The 17639-nt window shown below is 40.5% G+C and overlaps 1 protein-coding gene across 1 annotated transcript; it reads left to right on the forward strand.

Annotated features, from left to right (window-relative positions):
* The first annotated feature begins 3436 nt into the window (after positions 1-3436).
* Positions 3437-15982, forward strand: LOC311251563 (interferon-induced very large GTPase 1-like). Its single transcript, XM_084344045.1, has 4 exons — positions 3437-3498; positions 3620-3692; positions 3975-4235; positions 11173-15982. Exons 1-4 carry the CDS (start codon positions 3478-3480, stop codon positions 15834-15836), a joined length of 5019 nt encoding a protein of 1672 aa, XP_084200171.1. The 5' UTR covers positions 3437-3477; the 3' UTR covers positions 15837-15982.
* The last annotated feature ends 1657 nt before the right edge of the window (positions 15983-17639 follow it).

Genomic DNA, 17639 nt, shown 5'->3' on the forward strand with positions numbered 1-17639 from the left:
CGGCATCGGCATGAAAGTTATCTGTGTCACAACATCCACAATAGAGACGAAGATTACCTGTTCAACAGAAACGCCGCTGTATCAGCACCGGGTCCATATCTTCACGATCCTTTCGCCACGTTCAAATGATGACCCGATGTTTAATCGGTTTGAGCCCTCTTTGTTTCACATCTCCGCTTTGTGTCTTTTCAGTGACAGACTTTCTTTCTTCGACTCTTTGTCGGTGGGGCAAGCAGAGGCAGCTGAACTGCTCAGGGCAAAACAAACCTCTCGTCCGCTTGTAGTTTCAAATGCGGAAGTGGGTCGGGACCAGACGTGAGCAGGAGCAGGAGAGTGTATGAGGGGATTGCATCCGAACCGGATGGCACTTTGCATTTGATCTTTTGCAAAGATCAATAGCCTCCTGTTACTCAAGTATTTAGCATCTTTCTACTGACATCCTGCCACGACATAATATCACTATCTCCAGGGAATCCCTGGCCAAATTGGGGCCCTAAGCAGAATTTTATTTTGAGGCCCCCCCCTTTACAAAATGACTGTATCACCAAATGCCATTTAGGTTTACAACCTTTATTAGTAGGAACAAATCAAATGAACAGCCTCTTTCAACAATGGAACAAGCCTTTTACAGATGCAGGCTGCTTCAATAGACATGGTGCTTGATGGCCCTTGTGACATACTGGCCGCTGGCTCCGTGTCACCCTTGTTAACAAACTTCAGCATTCACCCTGTTATGACAAGAAATCCATCATACAAACAGATTATTAAGATTTATTTTGGTCTTAATGGTAAATTACACAATGAAATTAATGTAAATACTAGCCTCACAAAGATTAAAATGCAATTAATGCAAATACGACTACAACTAATAATAATATTCATTATGATTTGATTTGATGATATTTCTATATTTGAATATTTTTCTATACTTATTTTTACATTTTGTACTTAATAAAGGGGTCAAATAAAGGATTATCTTAATTTATCTAATATTATATGACTGTTATGAATTAAATTCACCAAGAGATGGCGACATTTTACCTCCATAAAAATAGCCCAAAGCTTCTACTGATAGCATAGATTGATAGGCTATAAACCTGAGCCAACATATGACCACCAACTGGACAGTTAACCGCTCCTTTTTCAACAGAGGTGAATGTAGATGCAGTTAACAAGACATTCAATAAATGATAATCAGGGCCGCTGGAAAATGTAATCTCCAGTCCACATCTAGACAGAATTATCCTCTCTTCTGTCTCATGATTAGCATGCTAGCAGCTGGGGTGTTTATACCACAAAGTTTTCTTTTTTATTTCAACAACATACCCACCTTCAAGTGAAGCACGAGCCTCCTCTTGTTTAGACTTTGTCTTTCTTTTGCTTGCTCCCGATTCATATTGCCGTTTGGACGCCATCTCTCCACCTGCATACAACTGCCTGTCGGCGCATCTGACCGCTGATTGGTCAGATGCTGCGTGCTGTCAATCATTGCGGCAAAGTGTGCGGTGTCAGATTGCCTCACGGCAGCGATGCGCATACTTTGCGCATTTGCAGAGAATGCGTCCCCTTGCGCAAAACGGGGCCCCCCACGGATCGTGGGGCCCTACGCACAGCGCGTGTTCTGCGTTTAGGGAGGGGCAGCGCTGACTATCTCCATCTGATGGTTACAGTCACAGTACAGTTCGTGCTAATCCGCCCATAATAATATAATAAACTTTATTTATATAGCACTTTTTAAAAACAAAGTTTACAAAGTGCTTTGACAAAACAAAGCAAAATTGCAGAGGACAAACTAAATAAATGGCATTTATGGTTAAACATTTTGAAACAAATAATTGAAGAACAGAAAAAATTATAAAAATGAATAAAATAAAATGAAGATATGGAATAAATCAAATAAGTAAAATAAACCAAACAAATAAATTAATATAATAAACTCAAACAGGAGCAAAAGCAAAAGGACGACATCACCCTATAAAAATGGGTTTTAAGAAGTGATTTAAAAATATTTACCGATCCTGCTAGCCTTATTTAAATTTATCTCCTCAGGCGGGGGTTCCAAAGCTGAGGGGCCCTGATGGCGAAGGCACGATCACCTTTGGTTTTTAGCCTCGACTTTGGAACGGTTAGAAGGGCCCCGCCTGAGGATCTAAGGCAGCGAGCTGGCTCGCAGGGAATTAAAATGTCTGCTACATAGGTCGGAGCCAGACCCACGAGTGCTTTAAAAGTGATCAGTAAAATCTTAAAATCAATTCTAAAATGGACGGGGAGCCAATGAAGGGAAGCTAGGACTGGTGTAATGTGATGTTGTCTCTTAAAACCAGTTAAAAGCCTAGCTGCTGAATTCTGTACCAGTTGGTGCCTCAATGTTCACTTCACAACTTAACGCTCAACACACCCAAATCAAAGTTGATGCACAGTGTTTCCCATTTGTCTAACTTTTAATATGAAAACACATTATCATCACCGTCATCTTGTTGCTATTTGCAGCAACCTGACACAAATTCAGATAAACAGAAACAGGACGAGTTTATGTATATTAGTACAGCAATAACTTGGCCTATATTTTCTGTACTCTGTACTATGTAGCATCGAGCAGTTGAACTTTCATGACCTTCCATTTCGTTATGCAACCCTGTGTTGTATAATCATGATTAAATGACCTTTTACCCATCATCCATTTTTTTTTTTATGACTTAATGTCCTGTGTACAGCACTTTATTAGTGGCCATTCGGGACAGGTGTGGCTGATAAGTGATGAATCCATGTGACTCCAGATCAAAGGAAGAAGATTTCTCTGTCAAACTTTTTAGAGACTTTAGTGGGGACCATGGGTTGTCTTTAATTTCTCTAAATTCTCAGCTTTGGTACATCTGACTTGGTACATCTAACAGTACCAACGCTCCTTGAAATCCTGCTAGGTTAGGTAAAAGGGATGGTACCATGGTCAGTTCAGCTTTATTGGAAATCACATGATGTATTTCTTGGAAAACAAAACAGAAAGTAACTTTGCAGTAAAAAAGGAGACACCTGCAACAGGCTCTTGTATTGCAGGGCAGAGCTTTATCGTCAGGACAAATACCTTTCATATATATTGCATAGAAGAAGAAGAAGAACAACAACAACAAGAAGAACAAGAAGAAGAAGAAAAAGAAACTCCAAGGGTTCTTACAATGGACGAATCTCTCCTACAAAGGTAGGCTATAATTTATTACATCTGTAATGTGTTTTTCAAATGTAGGCTCTCCATACACTAAAACAGAAATATGACTCAGCATATTTTATATGCCCTTCAATTTCCCGTAGTGGGTTGATTACAGTAATTTTTTTTGTTTTGGTCAAAATTGTAGTCTGGCAGGCTGCAGAGTGCAATTAACTGTGTGATGTTTGTGTAAAGGGTTGTTTTTTAATGTGACTTTCAGGAAGAGGAAGTTTGAATAATCTGGACCACGTGTGAGGTGCCTGAGCGTCCCCACAATGGAGAGCTCTGATGAGGAGGTAAACAACTTTTCTGAAATAATAAAATTATGAGCCAAATATTTGTTTTTTTCAGCTATTGTGAATGGGTTATGATGCCTATATTGTCCTTATTACACTGCCATTATTCTCATTTAATAAGGACTTCCATGATGCACTTGATTCCTTCTCTGAGCCATCTCGAAGCAAAGCAACCTCGCTGTCTGTCTTCACAGGTAAATCTGAAAAACAAATGAATACAAGAAAAATCAAACACAACATAAAAACTACAACATATGCAAATGTGCTTCTTACTGAGAGATAAGCTCTGAATTTATGTTATGAAGGTTCATTTCAGAATAAAGAGGTGGTAAAAAGTGCATAAAGTGATTATATGTGTCATTGTCTTTTACCACACCTCTTGTGCTTGGCAGTCAAACTGCACCTCAAAGTGCAGGCAAACACTGACAGAACATGAATTTCCAGTTATAAGTGAAACTGTGACATTATTCCCACAGAGCCCAGCCCTCCTGTGCAGATTGCAGTCTATCAGGTCAGCAGTGAGTCACTCTCTCTGCGATGGGATCCCCCTGCTGGTGAAGTGGAGAGTTACATTGTAACGTGTTGCCATGAGGGAGAAATTGTGCAAGAGATGACAACGGACACAAACGACCTGACTCTCAGTGGCCTGAGTCCAGGGGTGTGTTACTCTCTGCAGGTTTCTGCACAACTTAAGAATGGAAGAAGAAGCAAGCCAGCTGTAACATCTGCCAACACAAGTAAGTTAAAGAAAATCACAGTTGAAATAATAATGAAGAATGCATTTTTTAAATAAAGTCACAGACTTTGTAGCAATAAACACATTTCTAACACAAGGATCAAATGAGAGGAATATATTGCATGAAAGCAAATACAGTCCTACAGAAAAAACTCAAAAAGTGACATTATTGATATCAAACACATAAGTAATCCACAACAAAGAACTTCTCAGGGCGATGTGGGTTTATAGAGACATTGACCGGTGGTCACTGAATTCTGGATGACAGCATGTGGTACCATGAACATCCAGAATTTATAAAAATTAAGTTTATTCTTATTTCTTCCTGACAACCAGAGATTGTATGTAATACTTTAGTGACATTTACCAATACTGTCACTAACAGGTGTGTAGTGCTACTGTGAAGTAAAAGCTGAGTAAACCCATATTTTAATATCACAGATCCATGAGGACCTTTATTGATGGATAGAAGGATCTGTAAGTCCCTATTTCATAACAAATGTCAAACTACATCTGCATGATCCTCGATGTAGATCAATGTTAGAAATACTATAGAAAACTCAAAACCATAATTAAAGCCGCAAGCAGTATTGAGTGGGCCCTCCCACCTTTGTAAACGTTAGGGTGCGTGGCAGTCGTGGCCTCATTGCTGGACCTTATTGCTGGCTCTAAGTATTTGTGTGCTTTGGATACCGCACAAATGAGTCCTTGAAATGAAATAGCCAGGGACATGGGTGAAGGCTACTTCCTGCCTGTCAAATTTCAGTTACATCAGTAAAACTCAGAGTGAGAGCTACTTTGTTAAATTTTTGCAGGGGGCGCTATCAAGACATTTGTCCATTTGTCATTTGTCCAAATGCAAAGACCCACATCAAACATTAAAGCTATAGTGCGTAACTTCTACCGCCCCCTATAGGAATTCTGCGTTATTACAATGACACGGCCGTCATATAAGCCATCATATAACTGTCCACACAACGTGTACTTCTCGTCATGGTACACACGGACTGTAACTGTCCGCACAACGTGTAGGCTACTAAAGTTACTTGTCACAGCACACAGACCCCCCGCAGTAAGTTACACACAGCAACACAGGCTACACACCTGGTAACTTACTGCTCGTTAGGCTAACGATGTGGCTAAGTACATGTAACAGCAACACATCCTGCTCGTAATAAACAGAGTCACTTACTTATCCAGCAGTAACAGGGCAAGATCCGTGGACGCTCCAAGACAGTAAATACAAAAAGAGCAAATACTGAAAAGTACCGCGAGATGTTAGAGGAGCCGAACGGCTTAATCAGCCTTGTATCATCTCCTCTTATAGTGGCTTGGGTGAAACGGATAGTTACAGACACGTAGAAGTTACATACTATAGCTTTAAGTTTTTCTACTGTTGACATGTGTTCCAGGTTTTGCAAGTTTTCAAACATCCCTTGCCCCTCAGCGATAACTGTCATGACCAATAATACATTGCCATGGCAATGCTGTTTGATTAAAAAAACAAACAAAAAAACAACAACAAGATTAATGTTAGGCTCTCGAGTCTTCTCTGACCATATCTGAGGTGAATCTGTTTAATCTGCCTGGAGTAATTTGTAAGAAGAGTATAGCACCTGCAATGTCCTGTTACCAGTAAAAATGTGCATGAAGTTGTATTCATAACTCTAAACACATGAAGTTTGAGGCAGATTGGATAAAGCATGTATAAGTTACAACAACTTCCTGTTTCACAAGAAAACCTCAAAATTTGCCATGTTGCTACGGCCACGCTTTCCAACAAAAAGTCAGTTTTTGGTATGATGCACCATCATTGGTTTTCTGACCAAATTTGAGGTGGATCTGGTCAAAGGGGCACAAGGCTGCTGCGTTGCTTCATCCAGAGACAGTCTTGCCTTTCTATTTTACTGTGCATTATCTTTTACTTTCCATCCCTCCCTCCCTCCCTCTCTTTCACTCTCCTGCTTACTTGCTCTTTCAATGGGGGTAAAGGTAAATCATGTCATCATACTTATTGATAATTGGCAAAGGCAAACTCCATGTAAACAGATACGGTAGGCAGGAGCTGCACTGCAGGAGCAACACTGCCTATGTGGACACAAACACGCAAGTGAGCAGCAGCAGCTCAGCAACACAGCTGCGTCTCCATGTCATGTCCTGTATTCCACAGTCATCTGCTTTGTTTTGCTGACACTGAGATGGAGGGTATTGTGGTGGCATCAAAAGGTTGAGGGCTATAAAGCTTTATGATGGCGGAGTTGACTCTCATGGCGAGGAATTTAGTCTTTTCAGAGAAAGGGATAATGGTTGTCTTTTTGAAACATGTGGGCTACAGACTGGAGCAGTGACAGGTTGAAAATAACTGTGGCATCCACAGAGTTCAGTTTGAGACCAACAATGAATGGATTCCTCTGGAGACCACATGCCTTTGCCCCAATAGAGTGCAAAGCTATGAACTCAAGCCCCCACAATCCTTAATGTCTTGGCACCTAGGTGCAAAGACTGCGCAGAGGCCCAGCTTTGAGCTTTGATTGGTCTGTGAGAGAGACCCCCCTGTTCATGTTAACAAAACTCCAGCTCCCTCTTAATTCTCTCTCTCTTTCTTTTGGGCCTCTCATCCCTCCTGGTCTGTCACTGGACTCAACAGCTGCTGAAAGCTGCTAGCTGCAGGGTCTTGCAACTAACCATTTTTCTTTACTTGGCAGTAGACCCCGACCAATATGGGATTTCTGAGACAAATACCAATTTAAGAGGGGAAAAAATCCACAGGTATACTGCCTGTTTGACCTAAAGTGAAAATAAACCGTTTCTATGTGCATTGTGTACCAATTTTGAAAAATGTTGCATTAATTTTAACTGATAATATATTGTACGTATAAAATATTGTTCTGAAAAGTAACTACCAAATATAGCAGTTACATAATAAATGCAGTGGAGTAAAAAATACAATATTTCCCTCTGATGTGTACTGGAGTGGACAAAGTAGCAGAAAATGCCATTGAAATACTCAAGTTACTAAAGTACAATGCTTAAGAAAATGTACTTAGTTACATTCCATCACTGCTCTCTAATTAACTACTCATTTGAGATTCATGCTGCAGCTTTGTTCCAGTTCTGAAGCGTTATTTCAATGAATACAACTTCAATCAGAAAAGCTTATCAATACATGTCATCTTCAGCAATATTTCACTGTTTACATTCAGCATTAACCAGAATGATAAGCTAGTTTTCACAGAGAGTAAAAAACGGCGACGCTGTTTAGTTGATTTCCAGCATCGCCTCTCACAAATTATGTATCCAACGTTGCATGAAATGGATAAAGATAATAACCTCTGATTATTCAATATAATTAAAAATTATCCCTGATAATAATGAATTATTATTGATAAATTTATCTCAAATACCCTATAAATAATGCTCCAACAACTGAAGACATCCACCATCATGCAAATTACAGTTTGCGCAACCAAAATGTGCAATTCAGATTTTGACTTGTACGTCTTAATTCTGACAAAATTGGTTCCATATAGTACTGGCAAAAAATTAACAAACAATTTTTTTGAGTACAAAATGTACCAGGTCAGCAGGTACAACTGCTTCCAGGAAGTAGCCACATCTTTGCACATCGAGTCTGACACTGACAATTGTTCTTGACTTCCCCTGCATACTTATTACCAGACTAACAGCCAGTGATGAAAAATGGAAGCAGTATAACCTTCAACTGTACAACAACTCACTTTTACCTGTTTCACACCCGCCAACATCCTGCTTTTGTCTTTAATGTGAATGTGTACCATCATTAGGGGTACCCCATGTAAGGGGTATTTATGGTCTCCACCTCCATTTGCCTGTTAAAGCAACAGAAGACCTGGGTAAAAATGCTAATATGTGCCACTCTTCAGATGTGATGTAATGATATTGGCCGCGTTTCCCAGATTCGATCATTCTTAAGGACTTAAGAAGGCTCTTAAGAAGGGTTCGGCTAAGAAGGAGCGCTAAGATACGGGTGTTTCCCAGATGCGTTCTTAACTGCCTTCTTAGGAGAACCTTAAGATCAAGCCAAAGAAGCTTCTGAAGAAGCTCTTAGTGGGAGCTGTCCACCGCGCTGCTGCTGTGCTGAATCAATCGATGCCAGGCAGATCGATCACCCACCTCTTTATCAGCGCATAAGTGCGTGTGTGTGTGCGCGCGCTGTCAGACCGGGCTGTCCAGGCAAAGAGATCGGTACTTTGCCTGGAGAGCCCGGTCTGACAGCACATCCAGTGGGGAGAAGTGCTGACGCACGTATGCATTTATGTAAACCGTCTGGCTTCGCGCACGGCGACGCTGTTGGTTCGCAGGGAGAATGTGCTGTATTGCAGCCATGGTTTCTCACACGCGCGGACTTTGGCAACGCAGAGTAGCAGGTGAAGCCTCTCTGGATGAGGTTCAGCTGAGTTTAATACACCCGTTCCCTTGATATCTGTGAAATGCCACAGGGTTGTTGTTTTTTTTATGTGTAGTACTATAAACTCATATATGCAGATGTTGCGGAAAAGTTAAACGTGTAATTCAATAAAAAGGTTTTTTTTCATCTACCATTTTCTTATTTTTTTTTTCTTGCGCCAGTGGTCCGCAGCTATGAGCGCATTTCAACACTGAGCATTGTTTTATTATTTCGCAAAGTGGAGGATATAAATTTCCCTGACGCGCTTGATCACTGAGCATTTGGTCGCTAAGAAGGCTGTTAAGAGTGGGTCAGCTCGATCTTACATTTCCTTCTTAGTGAAAGATCTTCTTAAGCTAAGAGCGACTCTGGGAAACACATCCTTCTTTCACAGCGTTCTTAAGAGCGCTCCTAAGAAGATCTTAGCACTTAAGAGCTTCTTAACGAATCTGGGAAACGCGGCCATTATGTGTTGAGGCCTCTGGCTTGTTAATACTTTTCCACTGGTCTCTGTTCAAGCAGTGCTCAAATGTCATTTGACGCTGAGTTTGAAAGACAGACTGAAATAAAAGATACTAAAAAAGTGGCTGCCATGTCACTAATAACTGAGCCTTGCTGCCAACTGCCTGATTGGTACTGCACATGTGCAACTCTCAACAGAGACGAGACAAGAAGCGAGATATGTCACTCCTTAGCTACTTCTGTTGTTCAGCATTTTTCAGAATGGGTGTAATCTGGTGAGGTATATGAACTTATGCCTTCTACTGTACCCTGTTCTTCCAATGTGTTCATGATGACAAATGTGACACGAGGAAAAAAAAGAAACACAAAGGCAAACTCGTCTCCTGGCAATGTGAAAGGAGTTAATCTGCTAATTTTAGCAGGTTTTCCTGCATTTAAAAACGCTTGTACTTGTGCTTGTAGTGTTACGGTGGGGGTTTTCTTAGGAGATCGGAGGCAGGAGGTCAGGGAGTTAAGGATTTTATTTTGCAATACAGTTCTCTTTGAGGGAAACATATATGAGATGGGCGGGCAGGCAGGCAGGTACCATACGGAGCGGAACACTCTGGCACCGGAGTAGTGGAGAGACCAGGGTAATATAGCCAGAGGATGATGAGCTGGGAAAGGAGCAGGTGAGGGAGAAGGGAGGGGAAAAAACACCAGAAAAGAATAGAACAGCAGCTGCATTTCAGCTGTTTAAATTACTACTGGCTCTATTTGCTGTACCAAGTCTACAAGTCCAATAGTTTTCAATGGTGTCACACTTAATTACACCCGTTATATATAAAAACATAAATATAAAAACAAGCAAGCAACATTGAACGGGCCCTCGCACCTTTGTTCACGTTGGGGTGTACAGCAGTTGTGAATTTGGATGGAAAGTTTCCACCTCAAATATTTCAGAAATTGTGCAACTCTGATGAGAATACAGTGATCGATTCAGATTCTCTCAGTTGTTTGCAGACATTTTCAAATACAGCTACTAGTTTCAATAGAAGGTTTGTGGTAACTAAGTCTTTATTTATGTGGGGGGCTGTCTCTTATAAAAGATGTTTTATTTGCCATAAAACTTGGGGCTGTTGGCTCTACAAAGTGGCTCCAAAAATGACTTTACTCTCTTTAATTTTAGTTAGTGTGTTTCCACCCGATTTCCACCTGTAAATCTGAAAATGTCTCTGCCAACAGTTTATAATCATTGAAAACTGGTCAGGTTAAGAGTCAAGTCAAAAACCACCACAAAGCAAGTCTGAAATGAAGCGAAAAGGCAGGTGACAGTGTCCAAAGTCAATTATGTTTTGCATCAACATGGGCTGAGAGGCTGCCGTGCAAGAGAGAAGCCCTTGATCCAAACGTGGCACCTTAAAGCTCAACTGAAGTTTGCTGCTGATCACATGCACAAAGAAAAACCCTTCTGGAGGAAAACTCTGTGGTCAGATGAAACAAAAAGAGTTGTTTGGCCACAATGACCAGCAATATGTTTGGAGGCCTTTCACCCCAAGAACACCATACCTACTATAAAGCAAGGTGGTGGTAGTATTATGCTGCTGGTCTGTTTCGCTGCCTGTGGATCTGGCGCTATAAAAAAAGTAGGAAGAAAAGAAAGAGAAAAGAAAGGAAGATTATCTCCAAATTATTCAGGAAAAACATAAAATCATCAGCCATTGGGTCTTAGGTGCAGTTGGGTGTTCCAACAGGACAATGATCCCAAACACAAGTCAAAAGAGTTAAAGGAATGGCTATGTATATTTTTGAGCCAGTAGATTTGGTCACATTTTCAGAAGACCCATGATGAATTTAGATTTGAAGCAAACTTCATGAATGTTTTAAGTGACAACGTAGTATGTGTGCCACTCATTCAACCACAGAAAAATAAGAGCTGTAGAAATCATTGGAACTGAAAAATGCTGTGATATACATGTTCTGTCTTCTTTGTAAACTTTTGCGACTGTATGTTTCATGAATCATCTACTGTATGACTGGTTTTAAGTAACAAACATCTCCATATCCACAGAGACACAAATGAAGAGCTTATTGGAGGATCTGGGGTTGGAGCAGCGCTACACAGAGAAGCTGTCACTGAGCACAATACTTCAGATTGAGGAGAAGACCATCACTAATGAACCTGCCATGTGTAATTCAGATCTTCCATGGTATTTTCTGAAGAAACTGATGATGGTTAATGTGACAGCTAGGAATGTGAAATGTACATCTGCATGTGAGTCAACCTGTGAGGCTGCATCAGAAAATACAGAGTCAGATTTTGATGATCTGTTTGACAGTGAACATTCAGATGATATGTTGAACCCCCTCGACATAATCACCGCTCTCTTCCTGTGCTCTGATGGTTTTGTACAGCAGGAAATGGCTCTCAAAATGTCCATGTGTCAGTTTTCTGTGCCTCTGCTGCTCCCCGATTGTGACACAAAGCAGTGCACACTCATGCTTTGGGCCATGAGAGACATTGTTAAAAAGCACAGACCTCAGTCACTTTCAGAATCCAAAGGCTTTATTGAAGACAGAATTGTTGTCTCTAAACTTCCAATGATATCCTTTGTGAGACTGGGTGAGTGCTCCTTGTCCAAGTCAGAGATTCTCAATAAGCTTCTGAGCAATGACACCTTTGTTCACCGTGATATGGAGTGTGGTGGCAGTCCAAGGAGAATATCCAATGGATTGGCTGAAATTTCTTGGTACCTTCCCTGTGGAAACAAAAACATGGACATTTTCAGTGAGCCAGTAGCTGTAGCTAACCTTCGTGGGGACATTGCTTCACTTGAAACACAATTTTCATTTTTGTGTCTGACATCTGCAGCGGTTTTTGTATTCTTTGAAAATTTAGACTCTGAATGTCAGCTGCTTATGAACCAACAACACAAGGCAGAGATCTTCTTGGTGGGAAACCAGCAAAGCAGTCGCTTCAGTAAGGATGGTCTAAAAAAGGTAGCAAACAAGATGGGCTTGACTAAAAACAACATCATTTTTAAGACTTATCAGAATAATGACGCAGACTTTGTCAAAAAATTGAGGAAAACAGTCAGCAATGTAGTTGAGAACTCAGAGATGAAGTTGGGAATTGAGCAGATGGCTGACATTGCCCATGAACTGGGAATCTGGGTTGATGAGGACTGTCCAGAGTGCCAGAGTGCCAAGAACAATGCTGATGCCATCACTGCAGAAATTCAAGACATCCTGAAATATAAAGAAGCGGAGCTACCCCTACATGATCAAATATGGAAGGAACTGTCTCGCTTAGAGAAGGAAGAGTTTCGGCTTCGAGGAGTTGGGTCTGAAAACATAGAAAAGTACAAAAGTGATCTTCAAGTACAGAAAGAAAAACTTCGGACAGAACAGAACTCTTATGACATGTCAAATGCAATGACATGTTTCATTGATGCAATATCAAGACCAGGGACAGAGAGATCCTATTTCCTGAAATGGATGCGAATGAACCTCGATAACTTGTCTCGAGAAAAACTGTCTGGCCTCAGGGAGCAGTACAAAGAAAAATCCAAAAATTCTGAGAACAAAGAGGAAATCAAAGAGATTGACAGACAGCTTTCCAACAGCTCACTGGGGACTGAACACTTCTTCCGTGAAATGGGTCAGATCTATGAAGCTTCACTTTCCCTTCCAGAAACTCACCCATCACGTCAACAGTTACAGCATCTGCCTAAACTATGTGCAGGATTGTTGCTTGATGGATTTCCCCTTGAGCTTGTAGATGGAGATGCATCCAACATACCTCTCAGATGGGTGAGTGATGTTCTCTCTCAGCTCAATGACCTGGTGTCTCCTAAGAACAAGATACTGGTAGTCACAGTTCTTGGAGTTCAGAGCACAGGGAAGTCCACTCTCCTCAACACCATGTTTGGAGTGCAGTTTGCAGTCAGCAGTGGTCGATGCACTCGAGGTGCTTTCATGTTGCTCATCAGAGTCAATGCTGATGTTAAAAAAGTTCTCAACTGTGACTTCATGGTGATCATTGACACTGAGGGCTTAAAGTCACCAGAACTCGCACAACTGGACAACAGCTATGAGCACGACAATGAGCTTGCAACACTTGTTGTGGGGCTGAGTGATATCACCATTATCAATATTGCAATGGAAAACTCAACAGAAATGAAAGACATCCTACAAATAGTGGTGCATGCTTTTCTCAGGATGACAGAGGTGGGCAAAAAGCCCAAATGTCAGTTTGTTCACCAGAATGTGTCAGATGTTTCAGCCCATGACAAGAACTTACGAGACAGGAAACTGCTCTTGCAGCAGTTAAACGAGATGACACAGGCAGCAGCCAAAATGGAAAAGAAAGAGGAGAACAAGAGCTTCACTGATGTGATGGAGTACAGTCCAGACACTGGGAACTGGTATGTTCCTGGTCTCTGGAATGGAAACCCACCAATGGCACCAGTCAATGCAGGGTACAGTGAGGCCGTTTATGAGCTCAAGAAAAACATTATCCAAATGTTAGGAAGTTGTGAGTCGTCTGCTAATAATATCTTGGAGTTTACAGAGTGGACAGAAAGCCTGTGGAATGCAGTGAAGCATGAAAACTTCATCTTCAGCTTCAGAAACAGCCTGGTGGCTGATGCATACATGAGGCTGTGCACAGAATTCAACAAATGGGAATGGGAATTCAAAAAAGAGATGTACACCTGGGTCACTGCAGCGGAAACAAGAATTTCCAACTTTGGCACAGTTGCTGGAAAATCTGAGACATCTGACATGTCAGATTTTCTCACTCATTTGAAAAGTGAAGCTTGTGTTGTGTTGTCTAAATGGGAGACAAAGCTTCTCGAAAATCTGGAAGAGTACTTCAAGCAAACAGAGGGCCAAGTCCATCTAGTTGAAGGATACAGAGAAGACTTTGCGAACAGTGCAAAGAGCCTTCGACGAGAAATGGAAAACTCTGTAATCAATCAGCTCACAGCAGCAGCTGACATCAGACAGGGAATGGCAGAAATTGACAGAATCAAGGAGAAGCACACAACACAGATAGAGGAGAGAGTATGTGCATTGATTGAAGAATGTCGGCAAAAAAAGGTTGAGATGACAGACAAAGAGCTGGATGAAAAATTTGATAAGATGTGGAATAAAACACTGAATGAACTATCATTTCCAGAGCAAAAAGTTACAGATGTCATCGCAAGAGTGACCTCTGACTTGAGAATCAATCTATCACACAGGGGTGGTGCATCTAAACTGTTCAGTCAAAAAAGTCTGCAAGATTGTGGACAGGTGCCTTTCAAATATACTGTGGAAGGATGGTACAAGCAGTTTAAACATGGAGTCAGAAAATTCTTCAATGTTGAAGATCACGTAATGGCTTTACAAAAGATAGCTGACTGCATCATCACAGACTGCACAGAGTTTGTGAATGACAAAGTGGAGAGAAAAAACAATTACCACAACACTTACATCCAGGAGATCCTACACACGATTGATGAGAGGCTGCAAAACAATCAGAATGTGAAGATACAGATCCAGTTTGAAGTTCCTCTCAAACAGCACATCTGTGGATTTGCAGCCAGACAGTTTCAGAAAATGCATGAAGATTTCCTGCATGAGAATGATCCCTCCACATGTCTGAATCAAAACAAAGAAAAGTTTTGTGATGATTTCAAGGATGTGTTCCATAAACGAGACCAGTGCCAGAAGAAGGCAGAAGAATTCACAGAACGCTGTTTGAAGCCTGCAGTGGAAGACTTCATCAACCGTTCCTTGGGTCCTGATATCATCGGTGAACTGAAGACAAAGTTTGAGTTCAGCACACGGATGTTCTTCCAGTATTCGATTTTACTGGATATGCTCTCAAAGCAGGACTTTATGAAGTATAAGAGATACATTCGCTCATATGAGAGTTATGCCAACAAATGGGTGCTTGATTGCATCTTGAAACATTTCTCAAATGGGTCTAAAATGTTTGAGTTTGAAGATCAACATCTCCGGTCAAGAATCAACAGCATAAATATTGCTATCAACAAAGCTAAAACAGAAACGAGTGGCAACCTGAAGACATTTGTTGAGAATGTCTGTCAGGAACTTGGTGATAAACTGGTCATTTCCCAGGATGCTCTTGGTGCTTTCATGATCCTGAACAATGCTGACCAGGAACAGTTTGCTCACTGGCTCACTGAGTGTGTGAAGGACATGGAACAAGCTCTTAGGAAGAAGTTCAAAGAAACAAGCATCCAAGTGAAACTAAAATCTCTTCATGTGAATCCTCAGAGGGAGCTGTTGTCACAAATGATCGGCTGTGGTAAACAGTGTCCATTCTGCGAAGCACCTTGTGAGGCAGGAGGAAGAGACCATACAGAGCACCACACTTCACTACATCGACCAAAGGGTCTGGGTAATTATGTATCGACTGAAACGGAAAAACTTGTCATTGACCTTTGCTCTTCTTCGGTGGTCAGTGACAAGCTGTTTTGCTGTTATGGCAAAAATGGTGAATACCACCCTTACAAGCGTTACACAGAAATTTACCCAGACTGGAAAATTGCTCCAGATGCAAGCCTTCAGGCATCAGACTACTGGAAATATGTGCTGGCATATTTCAATGAAAAGTTTGCAGAAGCATGTAATGCAAAGCCTGCTGATATTCCAGAAACTTGGGAGAAAATCACATATGAGCAGGCAGAGGAGAGTCTGAAAAAGACATTCAACATCAAATGAGAGTACTAACATTCCTCACATGTAAAAAGGTACTCATCTACCTTTCATAGATATTTAGAAGAGTAGAGAATCAGAAATAGTCACATGTTGTATATAAGGTGACAAGGTTGAAGATATTTTTAGCACAAGCAGATATTTAGCCACTATGGCTTACAATGTGGACATAAGAGAAAGTCATTGCAAATAGTGCTCATCTTTCACTGAGATTACAACAAACAGTAGATAATAATAATCTGCTTTCACTGTATGTTAAGGTTGACCTCATCAATTTTTTAAGAGCTTTTTGTGTACTTGGAGTTTATGTAATAGTTAAAATAATAGAAATAAGTAATAGAACATACAAAATATTTCCAGTTTGATCTGAGTCCGAATTTGATACCTTTGTGTGAAAGGCAACAAAATGACAGAAGTAAGTTTTTTTTCAAATATCTGATATGTTTACTTTTATTGTTTATTTTTGTGAATTATCTGAGGTCAAATATTTACATTTACAGCAACAGTAAGTCATTCTTTATGTGGTATTGTCATACAAGGACAGATAGTTTTATAACGGGTGATTTATGTTTTTGCTTCGGTGACGTATCTGATTCAAATAATTACTTTCTTTTATACATCACTCAGTTTGCATGTGGTATTAATTATTAGAACTTGTAAAAAAACAGTATGGGACGTATCTGATGCAAAATAATTGAATGTGTTAAACGATCATTCAGTCAACATGTAGCTTTCACATGACAGGGTTAGTTTGTAGTGGGTTAGGATTAAGGTTAGTTTGTTCCTTATCTAAGACAAGGTACAAGATAGATGTGTCATGTTTTAAACAGCATTTAATGAATGATTTTCCTAAATCTGAATTGAGAATCTCTTTGTTTATGTTTCTGTGAAGTATTTGATTCTGAATATTTACATTTTATAAAGAATTAAAATGTCACTCATTCTCTATGTGATAGTTAACATGTACTACTACTACTACTACTACTACTACTACTTACTCACTCCTGTTAACTGATTCAATAAAGAGACACAATTGTCAGACTGGCTATGAATGTCTTTAATGTTTCCCAGATCAGAATCACAGCATACAGTGTATAATAACTTCTCAAGTAAACAGAAATATCATCACCTCATTTATTTATATAGTTTTACTATACTTTTTTTTAATAATCATCTTTTTAAAAATCCATTATTTAACATTTTTCTTCATCTCAAGTCTTGGGTTTCTGAATTCAACAAAGAATGTAAAAACAAGACAACAGGTGCAACTTTGCAATGGAGACCAAGCTGAAGGTTTATGTTGAGTGTGTCACTGTCTTCATGTGTGTTTGCCACTGTGGGATGTTAACCATGTACTTCCATTCACCACTGACCTGGCACAGGATCTCTGAATAACCTCAGTGATATGGAGTCATCTTGTTTTGCTTGGCTGACTGCAGGTTTGGTTCATGTTGAAATGAGAATAAACGTAAATTCAGCCTCAACAGTGCAGTGAGTCACTTTATACCATAGACCAGGCTAAGTGTGAGTCCACTTACATTTAGTCTGATCATGCTCAGAGTCTGAAAGTGTGCAGGACATTTCAGATTTACTCAACATTTAATCCATCTCTAGACTCTGGAACATGAAACTCTTCACTGCTACATCACATCACTGTGAGGTGGACACAACCTCCATAACCACAATGCAACACAGTGTGTGGAAGGGAAAAGTCAGAGCATCTGTGTGATCTCATTACTCTATGAGGATGTGAGGCATCTTATGGTATCAAAGCCCTCGTGTCTGTCCCACATGTGATTAAGTGGCTAC

This window comes from Pagrus pagrus (assembly GCF_965226575.1).
Source record: "Pagrus pagrus genome assembly, chromosome: 22".
NCBI lineage: Eukaryota > Metazoa > Chordata > Actinopteri > Spariformes > Sparidae > Pagrus > Pagrus pagrus.